Raw genomic sequence first — 26,884 nt, forward strand, 5'->3', positions numbered from 1 at the left:
CTGCCGATGAGAGGTTAACATAGGGGTTTCATTTTAAAGAATAAGTGAGTATTTACCAGTCAAAGTAGGGAGAGAAGGCATCCTGGGCAGAGCAAACCGAAGTCAGGAAAAAGCCAGTCACTTTGGAAAATGGTAAGTGTGTTAGTATGATGGGTACATGGAACTCTACAAGGAGGGGTGGTGGGCAGTGGCTGAGTCCCCACTGTGGGTTGGGATTAGTGGGGACAGCTCACACAGCTGGACATTCAGTTAGGACAGAAGGTAGGGCTCTGTGAGTTGTGAAAATACTGAAATAGTTCCAGGCTGGTTGATAAATATCCATTGACCTGAGACCCCCTCCACTATCTTGTTGCACCCACCCCCAACCTCCTCACAGCTAGTGATTCAGCAGGTAAAGAGCTGACACTCCGCAGGAGGCCTTTAGGGATCCCTCTAGCACTAAGGGCAGTTTCCCAGTGCTGATTTTAACATTTTTTGAGCATCTCTCCTCTTGTTTGCTATGGTAAAGAATGTAAACTTTCTCCTATAGGGTAGGACTTGAAAACCAAATGCCTCCAGGGGTCAGACAGGTTACAAAGAAATGAGCTAAGCAAGTGGGTAAAAACAGCAAGGATTGATGAGGACTGTAGTGCATTGGAGGCATTCAAATTAATTCTTTAGGAAACTCTGTGTCACGGAACATGAATTAACATTTGCCAGTGCTCAAATTTTACAGTAGAAGAAATAGGGAGCTCTCGTGGGGTTTTTTTTTGGCTGTTGTTTTGTTTTTAAACTGAGGGGCTGATGCAAGATTTATTTTTAAAAATATTGCCATGAGGGTTTGATGAACAGAGATTACAGAAGACATGGAGATACGAGACCAAGAACATGAATTGTTACTAGTTTCAAGATTGGATAAGAAAATGCTGGTGTAAATTCACAGATTTGGGGTTGTATATGAAAGCAAAGTTTTCTCTGCATAATAGAACAATAAAAAGGACTATTGAAATATGAAGGAGGAAATGTCATTTCTATCTTTACGAATTTCATATACCTAAAACATAGTGGTAGAAGCTAAACCCAGCAATTTTTCAGGGAACTTTCTAGATCTGTGATGCCTTAAAGCATATTAAATTAAGCAAAATACTTGTGGAGAAAAAGCAAACAAACAAACAAAAACTATGGGTAGTGAAGTGGGGTGGAACAAATTCTGAAAGGACTTTTCAGTGTTACCAAGCAGGGGATTTGGGTGGTGACATTAAGATGTTTTCCACGGCTCTGAGTAGGTTTTATTCATCAGTTTAACATACTATGAATACATACTTTGAGTCCATACTATATACTAGACACTGTTCTATGCACAATTGCAAATGGGATTTGTTAATTCATCTACTGAGGATTTTCTGTCTTCTTAGCATGATTGTAGGCGCTGGGAATAAACTAGAGAACAAAACAGACAATCCCTGCTTTCGATAGAACTTGCGTTCTATGGGAGGAGACAGGCAATAAACCTGATACAAGGTCAGGTATGGTCAACAAACCTAGAGGATGGATAGAAGCTGGGGAAGACTAGAGACTGAAACCAGGTATGTAATAGCTGAAGAAATCGGAGTGTAGGGAAAGGTGGTCACTATACAAAATGTAATGGAAGAGTCTTCACAGACCCCAAACTAGCAGAACTTGGGATGGATGGAATGGAAAGGAGGATTGAAGAGAGAAATTCTCAACCACTAGAATGTTGTTAGTCTAGAGGATTGAACACTTGTTGTAGCAAAAGTGATGTGCTGGGTTTTGATGCACCGAAGTTGAGATTTTAGTGAGACACCCAAGTGTAGCTATTTTCTTAGATGAGCATTTCTCAAATGTTGGTGAATGTCACAATCACCCTGGGAACCTGACAAAAATTCGAAGGTCCAGATCCTATTCCTTCAACCAGCCTGTGTTTTTTGTTTTGTTTTGTTTTTTTAATTTTTAAATTGAAGTATAATTGATTTACAATGCTGTGTTAGTTCCTGGTGTACAGCATAGTGATTCAGCTATACATATATATACAGATACATACATATATATATTCCTTTTCCTATTATTTTTCATTATAGGCTATTACAAGATACTGAATATAGTTCCCTGTGCTGTATAGTAGGACCTTGTTGTTTATCTCCTCTGTGTTCTTTATTAGTTCACTAGGTGATTCTGACACAGCAAAGTTTGAGAACAACTGGCTTAGATAATCAGAGATGCAAGCCTGGAAAGAGGGATTGAACTAAGGGCTGGAGATGTATATTTGGGAATTTTTTAATAAAGTATTGAGACTTATGGATGGGGTCAACTCTCCCAACTGATGAGTGTAAAGGAGGAAAAGGAGAAACTATAGGATAATGAATGATTGCATATATGTAGTTGATGAGAAGACATGGAAGAGTCTTAAAGACAGACACATGAATTATTCAGCATAAGGAAAGTGTAGGGAGCTTAGCTTCCCTTTAACTGGAATGTGGGCTCCATGGGAACAGAGACCTCAGGGTTACCTTATACCTGGCATTGTGCCCAGCACTTAATAGGCTCTTAATCAATATTTGTTTATTGAATGAATCAATGCATCTATGAATGGCTGTCATGAAATCTAAAGAGAAATGTTTAAGAGGATGTAGGCAATCATGTCAAATGGAGGAGTCTGAGGTCAGAAGGGCTGAAATTTACAGAATTGCTGATAGCCTTGGTCAGAAGGAAGCTATTACTATAAAAGATGGGGTAATTAAGTGCAAGCAGTGAATTTAGGCTCTGCTGTCATTTATAACATTGATCCAGGGCTTTAGATGAGCAGTGTAAAGGCAATAAGATGTGTATGTACATACATAATACACACACATATGCTTCTGTGTACATGGGTATGTGTATGTGTTTGTATGCGTGTATATCTGTGAAAGTATAGATATTTATCCTGAGTCTTCATTGTGTCCTGCTGCTCTGTTGAGTTCTTGTAGCTGCGTCCTTCCAGCGGTAAATCTTGTGGGAAGAATTATTTCTCAGCAGTCTCGCAGGTTGTGAAGGGCTATCTTTGGGAGATTGGAACACAGACAAAAGCAACTTCCAATGCTTGGAACATGTGTCTGATACGCTGCATAATCTACTTGCCACTTTCAGTCTTTGAGAGGTTGATTGTTCCCCAAGAATAGGTTTAATTTCTAGAAGATGCATACAAAGTCCTGCTTTAAGATTTGTTCAAAGATTTTTAATTCCAGGCACACCTTTCCTTTGAAAGGATAAATCTTTGTGTCACAAAGCAGAGATGCTTATTAGCCTGCTCTCTAGGATCTGCAGATTCATAGATGAAGCATCCAACCTTTCGTGTATTTTGAAATGTCATGTCTAACTGCCTCTTAATGAAGATTCATTTATCCTTTTCCCACTGTTAAGGATGGTCTAAGGTGATAGACTTCTCTTGGTCCACATGAATAGAGCCTGTTACTGCTAATGGAAGTTTTGCTTGTGTCTTCAGAGGTCAATAGGCATTGAAATAATCTACTTCTGGACTTTCACAGTCATTTTTATTTAGCTGCCATAAAGATTTCAATGATGATCCCTTTTTGTCCCCAAATACTGTGCAATACTGATTGTAAGAATTTGGTGATGGGCCAGAGGTTGTAACTTTAACAGGTGTAAGTATTTCTTTCCTCTATTTCAGCTGAGAAGTTTTGAGAGTGAACTATTCACAGCCATTAAGAGACCTCCAATTTAATGTCTCATCATGCTTATTCTGTAGTTCACATTAAGTCCAGAGTACTGGAGGACCGGAACAAGTGGACTTGTAGACACCAGATAGCCCGGCCATGCTGTTGGCCATGGCATCTCAGGATGTTCAGAACTTCTTCCAGCCTCTCTCTTCCTGGATATCTCGGGTTTATGAAGCTCTCCAGCAAGCAGGAGATACATTATCTGCTTCGCTGGTTAACTTCAGCAAAAAAGACTCTAAGTTGAGTGACAAGCTAGACCAGGACTTACATGATACTCAGATTCAGGAAACTTACTTTGAAGATGAAGAACAAAGCAATGATTGGAGCCAAGAGGACACAAACTCCTTGTTTCTTGAAGTGGACCATTTCTCCTGTTGTAATAGTGATTTGCAGGACTCTGCCCAAAGTTCAAGCCCCAAACTTAGCCAACATGCAAAGGACTCATGTTTGTTAAGGTCCCAGTGGCCCAATCAGACCCTTGATGACCAAAAGCCACTACATGTGCTTTCTTCTGTTGCTGAGGAAGAATGTCACCTTGAAAAGCAAAGGAGTGGCCTTCAACATGGCTTTGACAGCCAGCTCTCTGGTGTTTTAGAAAATATTAATGGAAAAAAGCAAGGTAAGCTAGCCAGTAATCATTTACTCTGGGTTTGTCCAAAGGACCTTTCTACTCATTTTATTTTGACTTGTTTTAGTGATCATTTGAATTTTTATTTTTCTCTTATACCTTTTCACAGACTGGCTTCTTAATGAGAGATATAATCCTTAGGAATATTTTTAACATGTAAAACTTTGGAAGATCCGTATTGGTGGGTTCCATATTCCAAAACAGTAGTTCTGAGCAAGTGAAATGGTGAAAATGAGTCTGTGGGTTCTGTTTGAGAAGCCCCTTGTGCATATGTCATGCTGTTTAAAATATCTTTTAAAATGTTCTCTCTTTTTTTTAAAACTAGGTTAGGAATCTCTAGATGTTACTATATTATTCAGTGTGAAATCCTGTGCAAAAAAGCCATACTTGTTGCAAAATTTTTAGTTGATAACACTCCAAGAACACTTCTCACAGTGTTTTACTGAGACATGAAGTGAGATGACAGTAGATAGGAAATCTTTGGAATAAGAATAGCTTGATTTTCTTTTAGCTTTGAATAGAAAGGACACATTTAAAACAAACTGCCTGTAGAGCTTTATCCTGTCAGAGCTGAGCATTTAATAGGATTTCAATAAATGCATAATGAATATGGTGAAAATGTGATTAACTCTATAAAAGTAGCTATAGTAAGTTCTGGCATAAATTTTTCATGCTTTTATTGCTTTAAGCCTGAAGTAAGGATATTCCATCTTATTGAGGGGCAGAGAGGTACAAGATATGCAGAGAGAAGTATTGGGTGTGTATATATGATGTGTGATTGTAGTGCTTACGTAGCTTACACAGATGATCGGACCTTCGATGTAATATAAAGGTAGAGTCATTAATTCAGCTGTGGTTGGAGGGAGCAGACTTTTTGGGAATACTTCATAGTCACTTCATACATTTTAAGTGATTTCTGCTTAGCTTTATCTTTTTAGAGGAATGTTTTATCCAGATACATGAAGTCTTGATAAGTGAAGAAACATAATTTCATGTTCTTTTTATAGTGCTGTCTTGATACTCAAATTAAAGTAATATTAAATGCTAGAATGAACTGGTGAGAACAAATGAACATTCCTTCTGAATCCGATAAACTATAAATAAATGCAATTTGAAGTCTTTAAAAATTATCTGCAGAAATAAGTCTAGAAATGGCTGGGCTACCAATAGAATTTCTTAGCTTTGACTTGAAATTTCTATTCCTATTTAGAAAATTCTTGCTAATTCTTGAACTATGTTTAAAATTATTAACAGGAATTTGACTCAATAGGTGCTTACCATTGGCTTTTGTTAATTTTTGTAACTGTTGTAATAATCTAACATTAATTAAATAATTGTGTTCATTTATCCATTTAGGAAATGTTTATTCACAATATTGTAGCCTTCTGGAAGTCAGGAGCAATGTCACAGGTTCATTTCCGTATCCTCAATGTCAGGTGCAGTGTTAGGTATATAATAGTACATCAAATAATAACTACTGATGAAACAGCAACAAGGAAAGCTAGCAAATTTAAGAGGTAAATACTGTTATTATTCTCACTTCACAGTTGAGAAAACTGGTGCTTAGAATTCGAGAATATACCAAGATCCACATTTAGAAAGAGGCAGAGCTCTCGTAGTCTGATTCTATAGTTTACAGATATAACTCTCTCCCCTCCCCTCCCCTCCCCTCCAACCTTGTTTAAAGGTATAATTTACATGTAGGGAAATTCATCCTTCTAAGTGTACAGTTTTGTGAGTGTTGATAAACACACATGGTCTTCTAACCACCACCACCGTTGATAAGTATAATATTTCCATCACCTCAACAAATTCCCCCAAGGCCCTTTGTAGTCAGTCCTTTTCCCTGCCTCCAGCTCCTGGGAATTGCTGATAAATTTTCTTTCTCTATTGTTTGCCTTTTCCAGTATATCATATAAATGGAATCATGCAGTCTGTAGCCTTTTGATTTTGGCTTTTTTCATAATGCACTTACCATAATGCATTTGAGATTTCTCCATGTTGTTGTGTGTTCCAGTAGTTTGCTTTTGTATTGCTGAATAGTATTCCACTGCATAAAGACCCAGTTTGTTGATCCATTCATCAGTTGAGGGAGACTTGGGTTGTTTCTAGTTTGTAGCCATATGAATAAAGCTGCTATAAACATTTGCAAAACAGATTTTTGGGTGAATATGTTTTCATTTCAACTGGGTGAATACCTACAAATGGGATTGCTGGGTCATATGGAAAGTGTATGTTTTACTTTATAAAAAAATTTGTTTTCCACAGTATGGAGATTCCTCAAAAGACTAGGAATAGACTTACCATATGGCCCAGGAATCCCACTCCTGGGCATATATCCAGAAAGAACCCTACTTCAAAAAGACACCTGCACCCCAATGTTCACAGCAGCACTATTTACAATAGCCAAGACATGGAAACAGCCTAAATGTTCATCGACAGATGACTAGATAAAGAAGATGTGGTATACTTATACAATGGAATACTATTCAGCCATAAAAAGCAACATAATGCCATTTGCAGCAACATTGATGTCCCTGGAGAATGTCATTCTAAGTGAAGTAAGCCAGAAAGAATGAAAAATGCCATATGAGATTGCTCAAATGAACATAAATACAAAACAGAAACAGACTCATAGACAGAATACAAACTTGTGGTTGCTGAGGTGGAGTGGGGTGGGAAGGGACAGACTGGGAGTTCAAAATTTGTGGATACTGACAGGCATATGTAGAATAGATAAACAAGATTATACTGTATAGCACAGGGAAATATATACAAGATCTTGTGGTAGCTCACAGTGAAAAAGAATGTGAAAATGAATATATATATATGTATGATATGTATAACTGATAAATTGTGCTCTACACTGGAAATTGACACAACATTGTAAACTGACTATAACTCAAAAAAAATTCTGTTTTCCAGAGTACAATTTTGCTTTTTCAAAAGTTATGTATGAGATTTCCAGTCACTCATATACTTACCAGCACTTAGTGGTATTTTATTATTAATTATTTTTTAGCCATTCTCATAGGTGTAATGATAACTCATGTTGGAAGGTAATTCTCAATTGTTCTCTTGCATGTCCTATGAGCAGAGCAGAGCCACAGACAGCCTTCTGTTTTGGGTTATCTTTTTAAGAGTATTTGTGTGGCAGCTTTAGAAGATAAAGATGGTGTCTCCTTCCAGATCACAGGGAAGATCTGTCAGCTGTCCAGTCCAATGAAGTTAATGTCTCTCTTCAGGGCAAAACTTAGGCAGATTTGCTTGCAAACCCACTGCATGCACAGAATATATCTGGGCCTGCCTCTGCATTGCTCTTGGGGTACTTGGAGGTGCTGTGAGTAATAAACCGTCCTTTGTCTCTGACCCAGAAGTCTTGAATCTTTGCCAACGTCCATAAAACTGTAGCAGGCAAACTTGTTAACATGTAAGTAGGGTAAAGTCATAGAGCCTTCATAGGTTTTAACATCTCATTTAGCTTTAATTTGCATTTCCCTAATAACTAGTGGCACAGAGCACTAATAACTACTACTAATAATTAATAGTTATTAGTAAGTACTATCACTACTAGTAGTATTACTAATATTAATATCAATATCAATAATAACATCGATAATAATTTAATACTATTAATATAAATTATTAACTACTACTATTAGTAACTACTAGTACTATTAATAACTACTAATAACAGCTACAACTACATGAATTGCCTAATTGGTGGCACTTCATGTAGTTGTGATCTGTATGACTTCTGTGGTAAAGTCTTCAAATCTTTGGCCCACTTTAATTGCATTGTTTGTTTTCTTATTCTTGAGACTTGAGAGTTACATTTATATTCTGAATATGAGTTGCTTTTCAGGTATGTACTTGAAAAATATTTTCTCCCAGTTTTGTGGCTTGAATTTTCATTCTTTTAACAATGTCCCTCAAAGAACAGAGATTCTTAATTAAATGAAATCCAACTTATCAAATATTTCTTTTATGAATTATGCTTTTGGTATCGTATCTAAGAGATTTTTCTGTAACCCCTGGGTCACAAAGACTTTTTTCTTATGTTTTATTCTAGAAATTTTAAAGTTATGAATTTTGCATTTAGCTATGATCTGTTTTGAGGTACTTTTTTTTATATATGAGCCTTCCCTCCCCTGCCACATGTAGGTGTCTAATCACCCCTACACCATTTGTTGAAATGAGTGTTTTTTCCCCATTGTTTACTTTGATATCTTTGTCAGAAACCTATTATCTATATGTGTGGGTCTATTTCTGGACTCTTTATACTTTCCCATTAATCTATATTTGTATTCTTTCTCCAATAATACACTGACCTGATTACTGTATCATTATGGTTTTGAAATCAAGTGAGCCTTGCAACTTAATTATATTTTAAAAATTGTTTTGACTAGTCTAGTTTGTTTTCCATATGATTTTTAGATTAGACTTACTGAATTTTACAAAAAAATTTTTTAATTGAAGTATAATTGATTTACAACATTGTGTTAGTTTCTGGTATACAGCAAAGTGATTCAGTTATACTTACATATATTCTTTTTTATTATATATTATTTATAAGATATTGAATGTAGTTCCCTGTGCTATACAGTAGGACCTTGTTGTTTATCTATTTTATATATAATAGTTTGTATCTTCTAATCCCAAACTCCTAATTTATCCCTCTGCTCCCCCTTTTCCCCTTTGGTAACCATAAATTTGTCTTCTATGTCTGTGAGTCTCTTTCTGTTTTATAAATAAGCTCATTTGTATCATTTTTAAGATTCCACATGTATGTGATATCATATGATATTTGTTTTTCTCTGTCTGACTTACTTCACCCAGTATGATAATCTCTAGGTCCATCCATGTTGCTGCAAATGGCATTATTTCATTCTTTTTTATGACTGAGTAATATTCCATTGTATGTGTCTATATATCTCCCACATCTTCTTTATCTATTTATCTGTCGATGGACATTTAGGTACTTCCATGTCTCGGCTATTGTAAATAGTGCTGCTGTGAATGTTGGTGTCCCTGTATACCTTTGAATGAGAGTTTTCTCCAGATATATGCCCAAGAATGGGATTGCTGGTTCATATGGTAACTCTGTTTTTAACTTTTTAAGGAACCTCTATACTGTTTTCCATAATGGCTGCACCAAATTATGTACCCAACAGCAGTGTAGGAGGGTTTCTTTTTCTCTATTCCCTCTCCAGCATTCATTGTTGGTGGACTTTTTAATGATGGCCATTCTGACTGGTGTAAGGTGATACCTCACTGTAGTTTTGATTTGCATTTCTCTGATAATTAGCATTATTGAGCATCTTTTCATGTGCCTGTTGGCTATCCGTATGTCTTTAGAGAAACGTCTATTTAGATCTTCTGTCCACTTTTTGATTGGTTGTTTTTTTTTTTTTTTCTTACTGACTTGTATGAATTGTTTGTATATTCTGGAAATTAAGCCCCTGTCAGTCACATCGTTGCAAATATTTTCTCCCAGTCTGTAGGTTGTCTTTTTGTTTTGTTTATGGTTTCCTTTGCTGTGCAAAAGCTTATAAATTTGATTAGATCCTCTTTGTTTATTTTTGCTTTCGTGTCTATTGCCTTGGGAGACTGACCTGGGAAAACATTGCTATGATTTATGTCAGAGAGTATTTTACCTAGATTTTTGTGAAAAAAAAGTTGTTGGGAATTTCATTGGAATTGTATTGAATTCATAGATCAGTTTGGAGAGAATCACATGCTAATAATGCTGCGTTTTTAAATCCATGAACATGGTGTACCATTTCATTTATTTACTTCTTGATTTTTTTTCATCTGTTTTATGGTTTCCAGCATACAGGTCTCATCCACATTTTATTAGATTTATATCTAAATATTTCCCTTTTTGGATATAATTATAAGTAGTATATTTATAACTTTCAATTTCCAATTGCTACTTGCTGGTGTATAGAGATGCCATTGATTTTTGCATAATAATCTTGTATTATGCAACCTCCCTAAACTCACTGATGAGTTCTAGTAGCTTTTTTTGTAGCTATTTTGGGATTTTTCTATATAGATAATAATATAATCAGTTAAAAATGACAGTTTTATTTGTTCCTTTTCAATATCAATGTCTATTATTTCTTTTTCTTGACTGATTACATTATGCTATCATGTTGAATAAGAATGGTAAAAGTGGGTATCTTTGCCTTGATCCTGGATTTAATGGAAAAGCTTGTCTTTCACTTACTTAGTATTTAGGTGTGGGTTTCTGTAGATGGTCTTTATTATATTAAAGAAGTATCTTTCTATTTCAATTTCTTGAGAATTTTTGTCAGAAAAGATGTTGAATTCTGTCAAATGTGATTTTTCATCTATTAAGCTGATCATGTAATTTTTTTTCTTGTTTAATCTGTTGAAGTAAATTACACTGATTAATTATTGAGCATTGAAACAGACTTGCATATCTGGATAAAATCCACTTGGTCATGATATACTGTTCTCTTCATATATTGCTGGATTTGATTTGCTGATATTTTATTGAGGATTTTTACTTCTATTTACATTAGGGATATTAGTCTGTAGTTTTTCAGCGGCATCTTTTGGATTTGGTATCTGTGTAATGCTGACCTCATAAAATGAGTTATTGTGAAATGTTTCTTCTTTCTTATAATCTGGACAAATTTGTGTTAAATTAGTATCATTTATTTCTTAAAATATTTGCTAGTATTTTCCAGTGAAGTCAGCTGAGTTTGGGGTTTTTTGTTGTTATTGTTGGAAGATTTTGAAATACAAACTTAATGTCTTTAGTATGTATAGGATTATTCAAAATATCTTTTTCTTGAGTGGTTTTTGGCAGTTTGTGTTTCTTAAGCTTTTTTTTTTTTTCCATTTCATCTGTGTTGTTAAATTTATGGACATAGTGTTTCCTTGTTATCTGTTTAGTGTTTGTAGGATTTATAGTGGTCTTCTTCTTTGTTTCCTGATATTGATCATTTTTATCTTCATTTTTTGCAGTAGGGTGGGGTCTGTCTGAGTAGAGGACCATCTCTGTATCTGTATATTTTTCAAAGAACTGATTTTGATTTCATTAATTTTTCTCTGTTGTTTTTCTGTTCCTAACTTCATTGATTTCTGTTATTTAGTATTTTCTTCATTCTGCTTGGTTTGGATATAATTTGTTCTTTTTTCTAATATAACCACTTAATGTATACATTTATTTCTAAGCCCTGCTTTGTCTGCATTCAAAATATTAATATGTTATGTTTTTATTTTCATTTTGTTAAAGTATTTCCTAATTTCCCTTGACTTCCTTTTTGATTCATTGTTTATGTAAACGTGTGTTGGTTGAGTTCTAAATGTTGAGAATATTCTAGATAACTTTGCTACCAATTTCTAGTTTAATTTGTGTGGTCTGAGCATGTACTTTGTATTATTTTAGTTTAAAAAGATAAAAGTTTATTTTATTATCCTGAACATATTCTAACTTGTTGAATATTTCATGTGTACTTGCAAAGACTGTGTATTTTGCTGTTATTGGGTACAGTGTTCTATAATTTACTTCCAGTTGTTTGAGGCTGTTTTTCAGATTTTCTATATACTTACTTATTTTTATACTGATTTTGCTTGCTGATTTTGTTCTGTCGGTTACTGAGAGAGAAGTATTGAAGTCTTCAACTCTGCTTGTGGATTTGGCTATTTTTCTCCTTTCAGTTCTTTCAGTTTTTGCTTCACATAGTTTGAAGCTCTGTCGTTAAATTTGTAAAATGTGTATGTATTTATGTCTCCTTTGTGAATTGACCTCTTGGTCATTATGTAATACACTTCTTTGGTTCCCTGGTAGTATTTCTTGACCTAAAGTCTGCCTTGATATTAACGTGGCTACTCCAGCTTTCTTTTGATTAGTGTTGGCATGCCATGTTCTTTTCTATTCTTTAACTTTAAATCTATCTTTATCTTTATAGTGGGATTCTTGTACATGGCATATAATTGATTGCAGCTTTTTTATCCAGTCCGACAGTCTTTTACTTTTTGGTGTGTTGAAACTGTCTGTACTTATTGTGATTATTGATACTGAATTAAAATATGTCATCTTGTTAGAGTCTTTCCTATTTGCTTCATCTGTTTTTTGTTTCTTTTATCTTATTTTTTTTCTTCCCTCTTTTGGATTGAATTTTTTTGTGTGATTCCATTTCATCTTCATTATGGGCTCTTTATTTTTATCATGTTTAAAAAAATTTGTTGGTCATCCAAGGATTTTACAACATGTATCTTTAATTAATTACAGTCTATCTTGAAATAATATTGAACTGCTTCAAGTATAGTTAGATAATGTTACAACAGTATACTCCCAATACTTCCTTCCTAGCCTTTGCTTTATTATTGTTACATATTTTGCTTTTACACATTTAATAAATGTGCAATACACTGATACTATTTTGCTTTAGTTAGTTGGTTATCTCCCAGAGTGATAAAATAAGAAACATGACATATTAATATTTTGAATGAAGACAAAGCAGGGCTTAGAAATAAATGTATCCATTGAATGGTTATATCAGAAAAGAGAACAAATTATATAAGTGTGTGTTCTGGTATTTGTTTTTCTTGGTGTTCTCTGACCTTCTTATGTCTGTGGGTTAATGAGTTTCATTACCTTTGAAAAATTCTTGGGCATCCACTCTTCAAATATTTCTTCTAATCCATTCTCTCTTGCTCCTCTTTCTAGTATTCCAATTATACGAATATTATACCACTTGATATCAGCCCACAGCTCTTGAATGTTCTGTTTCTTTCCTTCACTCTTTTTTTCTCTTTGTATTTTGGCTTAAGTAGTAGTATCTAATGACATACAGTCTTCAAGTTGACTGATATTTTCTTTGGCTGTTTAAAGTCTGATGATGAGTCCAGCAGAAATATTCTTTATCTTTGTTACCTTGTTTTTCATGTCTAGCATTTTGATTTGATTAAAAGGTTACTTCAGTCTCTGCTGAAATTCCTCATCAATTCATGCGTGTATCTCCCTTTTTCCACTGTTTTTTTTTTTAACATGTCAAACATAGTTATTTTAAATTCTTTGTGTGATAGTTCCAATACTTGAGTCATATTTGAGTTTGGCTTTCTTGATTGCTTTATGTCTTGACAGTATATTTTTCCTTTCTGCTTTTTTGCTTGTCTTGTATGTTTGACTGAAAATCGACCATCATAAGCAGAGGAAGTAATTCGTATTTCTACCTGGGAATAGATTAGCCTTTTCTAGTGCTGGGACTTTAGTGTGAAGGCATTGAGTCAATTTAGTCAGAGTTTGATCTGGGTTTGGGTATTGTTGTTATTGTTAATCTCTTGTGTAGCTTTCAAAATCCTCCATGATGACATTGTGTTAGGATAGGGACTTGCTTGCTACAGAGCTTTGTCAAAAGCTGCTCCATCTTCATCTTCAAGTCTCCTCTTGTTGCCTGTACCTCAGGGACGGTCTCTCTTTTCAGGCTGTTGGCCCTTTCCCAGCAACAGAAGGTATAAATGTTATTCATTACTTGATGTTTGCTTATATGCTGTGATTGTGTTGGGTGTTGGAAGTTTCTGTTTTCTGCTGTTCTGGAGCAGCCTCTATCTTAGGCAGGTGATATGTTCCTGTATCTTGGGTTAAGACCTTTTCAGTAACCTTGCCCCTCCCTCAGAGGTATTTTCAGTGATCTGCCCAAGGACTTCCTTCTGCCCCTTCCCCAGAGGTGGAAGTTTTTATTCCATTCTCTTCACTCAGCTTAATGTGTCTTTACCTGTGGTCTGAGGTGATAGGTTTTGGTGCCTTCCTGAAGTGCTTATGGCTTTTCTTCCATGGTAGAAATATGAGAGAGCAATTTTGGTGAGACTTGTGATTTTGCCTACAGCAGCTACTCCTCCCCTCCTCCAGGACTGTACCCTGAGAGAAGCTTTCTCTTGCCCTGCCCTGCTCCCAGTCTTTCTTTGTGAGCACCAGGTGAGTTCTGTGGAGCCAGGTTCCTAAGTGGGTTTCAGTTTCCCTTGGGTTTGTGGCTCCCATGAGTTCTCTACTCTCATACTTGTCCACACCTGGTCTTTAGAAATTCTTTGAAGATATTAGCTTAGTTTTTCTTACCAGCTTGTATGAACCCAGCATCTTCCCCTGGCAAGCAAATGTTTATGTCCTTTCTCCCACTGAAAGAAGTTTTCTCTCTGTAGCTTTTGGATTAGTTGGTTACTTTATGACCTAAGCTCTCTGATCGGTTTTAAAAGTGTGTCACTTAACATATTATGTAGATTTTATTTTTGTGTAAAGAGCAGGAGCATTATTTCCAATTTTTCTACATCCCAAGTGAAGCTAGAACATAGAACTTGCACACTTAGCACTGTACTCTAAAACTGAATTGGGCATTCTCATTAATTTGGGCAGCATGTTTGGGCTGGGAGATAAATGTACAAATAAAATACTGGTCTTCCCTTAAGGAGTTTTCTAATGCCTAAAATTTAGTTATGTGTAAGAAGTCTGATTTTTAAAAGTTCGTGTAAAATTAGAACAATTATGTACATGGTAACTTTTGAGATGATTTTGCCCCTGGTGATCAGAGGAGGTTCCACAGAGCAGATGATAGAGGACTGCAAACCCTAAGAATGAGTTATAGTTTAATGGGTGAGTGGGGAGAGAAAGTCATTCCAGTTGGAGGAAAGGCATGAACACAGATACGTGGGCCAGCCCAGCACTTTCAGTGATGAATCATGAGGCTAGGGCATAGGCTGCAATTGGGAAGTTCTTTGTTTTTTGTGTTAAGGACTTAGCTTTTATCCCGTAAGCAGTTGGGAATCTCAAAAAGGTCTTAATCAAGTATGACACCTACCGAGCTCCATTTTACAAGAATAACTGTGGCATCAGGTTGCAGGCTACACTAGAGGAAAGGATATATGCTAGGGAGCTATTATAGAGGCTTATAAGAAGAAACAGTGTGTAAGCCAATACGAACTCAAAGAGAAATAGGTGTCACAATTTTGATGTTACTCCCCTTGTAGGCATCTCAACTAGAGAGAGTCTTTGACAGGGCACTGCCTTATTACTGCTAGGTGGAGGCAGTAGTCCAGGTTTCCCTTCGGCCTCCTTAACCCTTGAAGGGGTACTCCTCATTAATGCTGGGTTGGATGGGAGTTCCATCTCCCCATATGTTCTCCATTGATATGAAGATGAAGGTGGCCTCAATGATGGTGGAAGTCCTGAGTCTCCACTAGACTTCTTCTGACATCCCCCAAGTGGAGAAGGGCCAGGGTGCCTCATTACTTTGGAGAGGGGTACAGGATGTTCCCTGTGTGCCCACCACTGACACTGCAGGGGTGCCAGATCTCATTACTGGTCGTCAAGGATGAAAGTTCTGGATTCTGCTCAGCCTCCTCTGACAGCCCCTAGTGGGAGTATTGGGGCCCCTCATTAAAGTTTAGTGAGGATCGAAGTCTAGGCTCCCTACCTGTCCTTGGCTGGCATGGGATGGGGGGACACAGTTTTTTCTGTGCTATTTGGCTGGAGTAGAACACTTATTGTCTAAAACTTTTCTGTTTTGGGTAGTCTGTTCCTTTCCTGGCCTTTTGCATAGAGAGAGCCAACTTCTCTTGAGTTTTTTGTCTGTGCCCTTTGATATTTCCGGATTGCCAACTTCCTCACCTTGAACTCTGAGGCAAAAGAACCCAGGAGACTCAACACCATGTTGTTCCTTGAATCTCCTAGTTCCTAACCAGTCTGCCGGCTTCTTGGAACCTTTCAGTCTTCTATCTTTGTTTATATACAGTGTCTAGAGTTTTGAGTTGTACTTAGGGGGAAGAAGAGGGAAAAAGATATCGTTTCTGTCTTCCTGGAAGCGAAAGTCTTCAAATTAGTCCTTAACAGTGTTATGACTTTAAATCCCACCCACTTCTCTCCATTTCACAATGAAAATAAGATCAATAGAAAGAATGATAAAGGGTGGCAGGTATATATAGATAGTATGGGGAGAAACATTTCTCTATAAAGAGAAGTCTCCTATGATGGCCCTTCTCAGTTTACCAAATATTTACTGAATGCCTATCGTGTGCAAAGCCCTGGGGGGGAATGGACAAATCTACCAAGATGTAAGCCATAGACCTCTCCTTCAGATTATTGAAGTGCTTATACCATTTGTTTAATATGTTTCAGAAGATGCAAAGACGTGTTTAATGCCCTGGCTCTTTGGTGGCAGTGGGAGTTGGGAATGCAGCCTAGACCTAGAAGGAGACAGTCCCACTGGCCCAATTCACTCATGACTTTATAGATGGAGGAGCTTTACTGAGTTGCCTCTTGGGAACTTCCATCTTCCTCTCTCTCCCCAGTGAGATGGAGCCCGCTAATTTACTTCAAATGCCTTATAGTCAATGAACAAAAGCTCTTATTTCTCTCTTTCTTCAAAATATTTAAATGCCCTAAGGATGCCCTGAAACCAGGACAAGGGACTGGACTCTCAGCTGCAGGAATATTAAAACCCTTGTATTTTGGGATCTGACCTCACGTGCTCATATTTCCCCTGTATACCAAGAGATCACGTCAGCCTCGGTACATGTGCTGCTTTGCAGTCTATTAAAGAGATTGATTTAGAGATATGCTAGGAAAAGGCAGCATTTTAATCAGTGATTTATATGCACTTTTTAAAAAGCCTTGTCAAGCTGGCTTTTCCCATTTAACCTTGAATTCTTTTCATAATGTCGGATCTTGATTTTATGTCCCTTAATGTGCCATATTTTTCTCCACAATAGATTTTAAGCTAAATTGGCCCAAAACAAGAGGGGTGCTGAATGCTTTTTGTAACCATGGAAACATTTCTGGGCACTTACTGAGGACCTGGTTGCCAATAGTAATGTAACAGAGAAAATAGATACACTTCATTTAGCAGTTGCCTGTGATTAAGAGGCAGATAGAGTCCATATAGTGTCATCTCAAGATAGGCTTTTTGGTTTAAAGACCCAAATCCCAAACACTGACTTCTAAGTCAAGAAGCAGTTATGTTATGACACCTTTGATATGTGATGGGAAGGAGTTCTAATTGCATTTAAAAATCATCTTTGTTTTCAGTTTTTCACCTCATACTTTTTTTTTTTTGAGGCTGTTTTTTAACCACATGTATTTGTTTCCAAGAAATATGCTCACTATTTCCTGAAATAGCCTGCTAATGGAATTAATGTGTTCCAAGTACATTGGCATATAGAACTTTAGAAACACTCTTTGGCTAGATGGAATATATTTAAAAAATAGAACAGCAGGCTTTGAAATCATGGTGATATAATTTGAGTTTTCAATCAGATTATTCTACAAGGCTAATGCAGCGTGGAGGGGAAAATCTGACCATGTTCTTAGTTGCTGGTTAGTCTCAAGCCTTTATGGATTGAAGGTATTTTGTTCTGTTGACATTTGGGGGATTGCCTTTGGCAATTGAGACTAAAAGGTGTCAGGCAATAGAGTGCAGTTGGTTTATGAATTATACAGGCTTCATTTCTTTTCTATAGGATGCATTACTGCACTTGAAATGCCGTATCCTGCCTTTCCTTTATTTACAGTACTGGAACCTTGATTTTTCATTGCCCTAGTGGTTTCTTGAGAGTAAACCCATCCCTCATTAAATTTATCTTTGTTTATTTGTTAGAACTTCATGTGATAGCATTCACTGGCATGTTATTGGTTATTTGGACTTGTGCATGAGGAAGGTTTAGTGTTCTACAAAAGCTTCAGAATTTGTTTTCTAAAAGCTTTATGAAATCAATTTTCTTTTTGAAATTTATTTTTATTGAAGTATAATTGATTTACAATGTTGTGTTTTCAGGTGTACAGCAAAAGTGCTTCAGTTACACGTATACATACATACAAAGATATGTGTATATAAACATATATTCTTTTTCAGATTCTTTTCCACTATATGTTATGACAAGATACTGATAAAGTTACATTTCTTGCTATGCTGACTTGCATGGTTTAGAAAAGCTGGGTATTAATGAACATGCCAGGAGCTGACATCCAGTCTTCAGAGCCTTGACATTTAAGGCAAGGAAGTTATTAGTGCCATTGTTACTTATTTTGCAACTCTGTGTCATCTTAAAAGAAAATTTCAGATATGTAACACAATTTTATACAGACAGAAGTGAAAACATGTAACTTAGACAAATGGTTAAATAGGGATTAAATTTTTGCCTTGATTTCTGGATATCATTTTAATAGACCTAGGACATTTTAAAGGACAAGTTTAAAATGAGAAAGCCCGTTTTCTGTTTTCCTAATCATTAGGAACGGATTAGAGGAATTAGAAGTAAGCTGTGCTACAAATAAGCTTAAATCCTATTTTCACAATTCCCAAGGAATCAGAAAAATTTCTTTAATCATGGAATTACTTGATAATAAAAAAGCTCAGGAGTCTTCCTTGCCCTGAGACACAGACCATAATTGAAGTGGGTGTATCTTTTTTTGCAATTATCTAGCCCAACAGGGAGGAAGCTGGAGCCAGATAGGAACTACAACTTAAAAAGACCTTTATTCCATTCATGTATCTTGTTTCTTCTTGCTGAGGCAGATTCTTAGCTGTGTTATTTGTGTGTTGTTTATCTTTTAAGATCCCGTGTAGTTAATTCTCTTCTTCCCATCTTTTCTTCTCGTTTTGTTGCTACGTCCCCTTTCTCCCCACCCTCCGCCCTTATGTTCTTTTCCAGTGTCTACCCTTGCAGAGAGAGAATCTTGTTTCTGAAAAGGAACCTTATAACGGAGAGGTTTCTGAGATGTGATCATGGGTTCCCCTTCCCTTTGAACTCTTGTTAATTATGGGATGGTCTAGGCCATTGCTGATGGAGGTTTTAATGCCCTTCACATTTCCTAGTTTTTAAATTTATGAAACATTTCAAAAACATGGAAAAAGACAGCTTCATACAGCGAACACCCACCACTTAACTTTGCCAAGTCTTAACATTTTGCCATATTTAATTCAGATTTATTTTAAAGAAGCCATCTATGACGGGGGTCGTTGGAGTCCCCTGATGATCCCTGTTTTCGAGCTGGAATCTGCAGATGACCTGGGACTTCCTGGAGGTGATAGGTACAATGGATGTTTAAGTCCTATCCATTCTTACATTCAGCAGGTAAACAAATAACTGTAACATTTCAGGTGATAGATGTCACGTAGGAAAATAAAGCAGGATAAGGAGATAAAAATTAATTGATGACCGCTGTTTATATAGGATGGTGCTATATTTTATATGGAATGGCCTTTCTGAGAAAGCAGCAGCTAAGCAGAGATCTGAAGGAAAGAGCATTCCTAGTAGAGGGAACACTAAATGGACAAGCCATGGGGTGGGATGAGGACTGTGTTCAGCAGACTGACTGTAAAATGTGCCTTTGCCCAAGCTTATCAGCATTTGGTCATCAGTAATACTGACTAGTTATTACTCTGGAGTTTCTGTTGTTTTTGAGATTTTCTGATGTTTCGTGAATCTTTTGCTTAAGGATGTCAGGTATGGGATTATCACAGGAGGCATTCTTGTTCATGACACAGAAAGACTTCAAGAACTTTTGTATCATTTCAAAAATCAGTTCCTTTGGGGGAAAAGGAACAATTACAAAATTGAAACTTCAGGCATTATCTTCTTAAGCTGTAATATCAAGGTCTGTTTCAAAACCAAAATAAAAACTTCAGGTTTTTCTGGGACTGCCTAGTGTTTTATTCTGTTTTGATCCTGCAAAAAAGCAACCATTGCTTATGTGGAAAGTTTGAAAATTGTTCGCCCGCATTTAGATCCATAATGACAAGCAGTTACTTTCATTTGAGTCTGTGCAAGGTCACTTTTACCCTTCATAGTTCCCTTTGCAAGGCTGGACTTCTTCTTAGCCATAAAGCGGCATTGAGGCAATAGTTCATGTACTAGAAACCAACTAAACTAAACTCAAATTATGTTGGGAATTTCCCAAGTTCTTATAAGCAAAGAAGAAGAGGAGGGGGTGAGCTCAAGTAATTGATAAACCTGGGAGTAAATCTGGTTCCATGAGAAGTTTTATCCAGGAATTCAAATGTTGTTTTTGGAACCTGATTTCTCTCCCTCTACCCTCAGTCTCTTGTTTCTGCATCCATCTGGGCTGGTTCCATTCTCTGACTCCATGTGTAGTGAGATGGTTGTCTGAAATGAAATCAGGGAAATGTGGTGTTCTGATGGGCCAAGCCTGAGTCCCATGTCACTACTGGAGTTGGTGTAGAGAGACCTTTACCAGAAATGTGGCCTGAGCATAAAGGAAAGGTGTTTTACCTGAAGAAAATCAGGATTCCAGAAGTTGGAAGAATAAATGTTGGGTGGCAAAAAGAAACCACAGCTCTGTTGGAGGAGACAGTGCCTTTCATGGATGTCTCCATTGCCTTTACATCATACACTGATCAGAAGCCTGTTCCAAGGATGCACCTGGACTCATTGTGTCCCCCCATATGGCATATGTCATCACAGGTGCCATGAACACCTGCTTCTCAGTGCTTAGGAATGCATTTCTTCTACAGGTCAGGAAAAGCAATATTTCATTTGATAATTTTGATCTCAATCATGACTACTCCCCTGGATATTAGAAAAATCTCTCTAACTCACCTTTTTAGATTGATTTTACTATACAGTTAACTAAATGGTATCTGAATTAGTTATCTATTGCTGCACAACAAATTACCACAAACTTAGTGGCTTAAAATGATATGTATTTATTATTTCAGTTTCTCTGGGTTAGAAATCCAGAAGTGAGTTAGCTGGGTCCTCTGCTCAGGGTCTTATAAAGCCACAGTCAAAGGATCCACTGGGCTGCATTCTCATCTGGAGGTTTGACTGGGGAAACAAAATCCACTTTCAGGTTCTCTCAGGTCATTGGCAGAATTGATTTCCTTGCAGAAGTAGGACTGAGGGCTGCAGTTTCATGCTGGTTGTTGGTTGGAAGCCACCCTCCACTCCTGGAGGCTGCCTGTAGTTCCTAGAGGCTACCCACAGTTTCTTGCCACATTGGCCTCCCAGCGTGGTTGCTTACTACATCAAATTAGCAAGGAGAGCCTACTGGCAAAAGGAACTTTATATTATGTAATATATCATGGGCACGATATTCTGTCACCCCTGTCATTCTCTGCTGGTTAGAGGCACATCACAAGTCCCACCCACACTGAAGGGGAAGAGATCACACAAAGCTACGGACACTAGGAGACAGGGATGCGGGTAAGGATGACCACCTTAGAGTCCACAGGATCCTAGATTGGCTGCTTAAAAAAAGTAGAGAAATTGATCAAAAGGTAGAAGCTGCTTACGTGCCTTCATGTGAGTTATTTACTCGTATAGTTTTTTTTTTTTTTAATGAGGAAATTGTATTTTTGTCTTAAAAGGCAACTGCTCCTTTCTCTTGGCTGCTCTGCAAATGATTCATCCAGGAATTGTTCATAAAAAGATTTTGGTTAGAAGCTAAATCTATAGACCTGAATAAATTTTGAAATGGTTGAGTGTAATGGCAGATTTCACAGGAAAACTCACCACTGGCATACGCTTTCTCACGGTACGTTCCCAAGAGACCTTGCCAAGAGTCCTTATTGATTTTGTAGATCACTTCAGGTGAAAAACTCTTGATTGCTAATATCAGTAATAATAAATATAACAGCAATGGAGTATTCAACAAAGTGTAACCTTTAGCTTTGTGCTAGATATTTTATATACATCATACTATTTAATAATCATAAGGTGAGTCTACAAGTAGATGGGTAGATTATTATTTCTATTTTTAAAGAAAAGACAAGAATTCTAGAGAGGTTCAATAACTTGTTCCATGTCTCTAGCTGGTGAAGTAACTGGAATTACAAACCGCATGTGTGTTTGACTCAAAACATCAAGGTGCTTCCCCCAGGTAGCCACAGTCCCAACGTGGGTTGAAGTGCTCCCTCTTGCATCCCACACCTCTGTACCTCTGCTACAAGGTGTCCAGCTCAACAGCAGTTCCTGGCAACAATTACTGGGCATTACAGCTTCTGACAGTGGACTTATCCCTTAAACTAGAATTAGGAAGGTTTTAATGGGAAAATAGGCTGTATTTTGCAGTGTCCATTTCCCTAGGTCCTACTTGCTTCTTTACTCAGTACTGTTTGGCCTCTAGTCTCGACTCTGATGAACATGCGATGAACTATACGACTAGTTCCCCCACCCCCAGCCCCATTCCACTTGACCTGTCTAGCAGTGAACAGTGCTGGAAGTTCCTCCCTGGAAATTCATTCCTCTCCTGGATTCTGGATGCCACTTGTTTCCACTTGCCATATCTAGTCACTCCTTTTCATTCACCTTCCTCTGCCAACCCCTTAAATATTGGTTTCTGTCTTAACACACTCTTCCATGACTTCTGCTGAACATCTGCATCTCTAGTCTGGACCTCTCTCATGAGTTCTGGATCCATTTATCCAACTGCCTTCACTTGGATGGTGTCACGCATCTCAAATTCAACATGTTTAAAGATACAACCAAATCATCTTTATGTCTTATTTATGGAAAGCTAGTCATCAAAGTCAGAGATGAGTCTTCCTCAGTTCCTTATCCCTCACAGCTCTCCTAACCTGCCTATATTTTTTCATTATGTGCCAAATTAGATTGTTTCTGTCCCTGCAGTTTCTCTTATATCAGTCCAACTTCTCTCTGTCCCCTCTATCTTAACTCAGATATGTATATCCTCTTCTGCTTGGTCTATTTCAATAATGTCCTAGCTAGTCTCTCTATTTCTGTGTTCTTTCCATCTCTTATTCATTCTCTAGGGTCCCCTCAGAGGGTTCATTCTAAATTCTACATCAGATTTCATACCTTCTCATACCAAAAGCCTTCCAGGATGACGTCTTTCCTTTGAAAGATGCATAGCTTTCAAGGATTTGGGCCCACTGTCTTCCAGCATCCAGAAATTTGGAGCTCATCTTGCACCTAAACACTTGGTTTCTTCCCCCTGCTCTTGTGCCTGCCTAGTGAGCACTGCTCATCTTTCAAGAGTCATGTCAAGTATCATTTTTCTCTAGGAATCTCTTAGTCCACTCAGGCTGCTATCACAAAAGTACTGTAGACAAATGGCTTAAACAACATTTATTTCTCACAGGTCTGGATACTGGGGAATCCAAGGTTACAGCACCGGCGGATTCTCTTTGTGAAATCGCTTCCTGGATCATAGACTTGTCTTCTTGCTGTGACCTCACAGGGTGGACAAGGGTAGGAGAGCTCTCTGGGGTCTCTCAGAAGAATCCCATTCTGAGCGCTCTACTCCCATGAGCTAATCACTTCCCAAAGGCCCTGCCTCCTCATACCATCACATTGAGGAGCTGGGATTTCAACATAGGAATTTGGCGGGGGGCGGGGGTGGGGGTGGGAACGAGCATTCAGTTCATAACAGAAGGCTTCCCTATCTTCTTTTTCCAGTATCTGTCATATTCCCCACACTGCCCCTCCCCACCCTTAACCCCCTTGCCTCCCAGCCTTTTCCTGGCTTTCTCTTATGTGCTCCAATAGCATATTGCATTTCTCCGTAACACAAGTTTTATATTGTATGTAACTTAAAAAAATTAATGTACCCACCTAGGTCTTTAGGCTTCTTGATGGCAGGGGCTTGTGCTTTTATTATCTTTACATTCCTAGGATTTAGCACAGCATCCATTTCATGAATGAAGAAATGAATGACTTAATGAACATAAACCTGATCTTAGCTGTCACCACATCTCATTACCTTCAGGAAAATGAACAGCCTATAAATATCCTACAAGTAACTATAAATTACAGATTGTTGAAAGAATCTAGTTAATGACACTCTCCAAGTTTCTCAACACTTTTGACACTGTGGTTGAAGACATAGGTAAAAAGTATCTTTTAAGACTTGCTTGGACCTTCTCCATCCAGCATTAATGTGAACTTAAAAGACAAGTGAAAATGAGCTGTGAATGTTACTGTGTCAGCCTTCACTTGTAGCTGTTTGTTGTTTCTCTGAGATAGAAGGCAAGACACGTGAGTCCTGCCTCTGCGATTGAAGTAGGGAGCTCTGGGTCCACAGGTGGAGCTACTGTGACATCACTTTGTGGAGCACCTATGAATGGGGCCATCTTGGACAATTTGGCGGGGGCAAACCATTACAGTATAGAGCCAATTGATATGTTTTGGCAAAATCTCCTAAGTATGCACCAGGGACAAAAGTTCAAGGGAGCAATAATTCTCCTTTGGCTCCCCAGCTATAGAAATGAAGTCATGCTATTCCAGTTCTCAATGGCATAGCCCCAAGTTATTTTCATAAGAGGAGTCTCCTTGTCAGAAAATGTTTAGCTAAGATGGGAAAGATGTTCTATATACCAGAGAGGTACCACCATTCAGTGCTAGTGCAGAGGAGTATTTATTTTGCTGGTTATTTATTTTCAAAGACTCAGTCTTTGAAATATTTCAATTGCATTTTTGGTTTCTAGCTATGGCATTGATTATAATAGAATTCTTGTTAAGCTATAAGAATTTGACCCCCAAATATGATTTTGAAACTGCTAGGATTTTATCTACATTATTTCTGATGTATGTGTTTCATCTTCCCTGCTGGACTATAAACTCCTTAGAACAGGGACCATGTGTTAATCTTCCCTGTATCCCATCACCGCTGTCTGTAGCACTGTGACCTGCAATACTAGATTCATAATAAATATTTCACCAAATAAGTTAGTGGAAATGTTAAACTTTGTGAAGATTCCTGCATAGCTGTCAGGCAAAATCGAAGACTCTGGAGGATGTGTCAAAAGAATTATTAGTGGCTTGCTCTTTTGGCCTGTTTTGTTTTTCAGGAAGTTTTGAAATGTAGGGGATTTTTAAGAAGAAAATTTCTGCAAAACCGATATTTATCAAATACCTGTTTTATTAATAATGCCTTAAAGATCCAGTGGTTGGTGTGCGAGTATATCCTCCTACTTGACTGGCCCATTTCTCTTAGTCCCCTCTGCTTGATCTTCAGCATCTCTCTGACCTCTAAACGTTGTCAGGATCCGGGGTGTAGTCTTTGGACTTGTCTTCCTAATCTCAAATCTCAAGGTTTCATATTCTAATGCATCTATAGGCTACTCCTTTTTTTTTTTTAATTGAAATACAGTCAGTTACAAAGTGTCAGTTTCTGGTGTACATGAACTTTCCAAGTGCTTGCTTGCTATTCTCCTTGGATGTCTAAAGGATACCTCAAATCTAATCTGTCCAAATCTGAATTTCTGCTCTCCTCTCTAAATCTTGCACTTCCCACAGTCTTGCTTATCTCTAAATAGCAACTTCATCCTTCCAGTTTCTCAGGCCAAAAATCTTGGAGTCATCATTCACACCTCTCCCTTTTTTACCCCTACATATAACCCATCAGCAAATCTGCTGGTTCGACCATAAAAATATATCTAGATGCAGGCTGTTCTTCCGACCATCACTGCTACTGTGGTGCTTTCAGCAACCATCATCTTTCCCCTGTGTTATTGAGCTTACCTCCTGATTTCTCTGTATCCACTTTTCCTCTCACATGGTCTGTTTTTAACACAGCACTCAGTGTTCCTTTTAAAACTCAAGTTACAGCCTATCATTCCTTTGTTGTCAATAGTTTACATTGCATTTAGAGTAAAAGTCAGAGCCCTTTCAGTGGTAAAAGGTCTTTAGTCATCTGGCCCCATACTTTCTCTCTGACCTCATTTTACTATTCTCCCCCGTTCACTCTGCTGCAGCAACTCTAGCCCCCTCAGGTCTTCTTCTAAAACACTGGCTCTGTGGCTGCTTTGGGGCTTTTGCCGGAACTGTTTCCTCTGCCTGGAATGCCCATCCTCCATGTGTCTCCAGGGTTGTTCCCTCATGTCTAGACTTAAACGAGCCTATCAGAGGTCTCCCTGATCACACAGATTTAACTCTACACATCCTTCTCTATGCCATTTTTTCCTCTATCGCACTTTTCACTATTTGACCTGTTTTATTTATTTGTCTGTCTCCACAGAGGGGCAGGGGGCATTTCCATCCATTTCCTTCTACTTTTTAAAAATTGAAGTATAGTTGATTTACAATGTGTTAATCATTTGTACAGCGAAATGATTCAGGATGCAGTTACATACATTCTTTTTCAGATTTTTTTCCCATTATAGGTTGTTACAAGACATTGAATATGTTGTTTATCTATTTTATATATAGTAATTAGTATCTGTTAATCCCAAATTCCCAATTTATTCCTCCTTCCCTTTCCCCTTTGGTAACCATAAGTTTGTTTTCTATATCTGTGAGTCTATTTCTGTTTTATAAATAAGTCCATTTGTATCCTTTTTTTAGATTCCACATATAAGTGATATCATATGATATTTATCTTTCTCTTTCTGACTTCACTTGGTATGAAATCTCTAGGTCCATCCATGTTGCTGCAAATGACATTATTTTATTCTTTTTTGTGGCTGAGTAATGATCCATTTTATATAAATATATATCACATCATCTTCCATCCATTTCTTTCATGGATGTATCCCTCACATCTAGAAGTGCTTGCATTATGGTGGTAAAAAAGAAATGTTTGTCAAATAAATTAATG

General features: G+C 37.4%; 1 protein-coding gene across 3 annotated transcripts in view; it reads left to right on the forward strand.

Moving 5' to 3' along the window:
• Window positions 1-26,884, forward strand: part of SYT16 (synaptotagmin 16) — a 212,661-nt gene that overhangs the window by 116,821 nt on the left and 68,956 nt on the right. The window contains exon 1 of one of the 3 annotated variants that reach the window (XM_010976672.3): window positions 3,703-4,332. The exons of the other annotated variants lie outside the window; for them this stretch is intronic. Within the exon in view, the coding sequence (XP_010974974.1) occupies window positions 3,810-4,332 (523 nt within the window). The 5' untranslated portion in view covers window positions 3,703-3,809. Of the gene's footprint in view, window positions 1-3,702; window positions 4,333-26,884 lie in introns of those variants that run through there. 3 annotated transcript variants of the gene reach the window in all.

This window comes from Camelus dromedarius, chromosome 5 (genome assembly GCF_036321535.1).
Source record: "Camelus dromedarius isolate mCamDro1 chromosome 5, mCamDro1.pat, whole genome shotgun sequence".
In the NCBI taxonomy this organism is placed as follows: Eukaryota; Metazoa; Chordata; class Mammalia; order Artiodactyla; family Camelidae; genus Camelus; species Camelus dromedarius.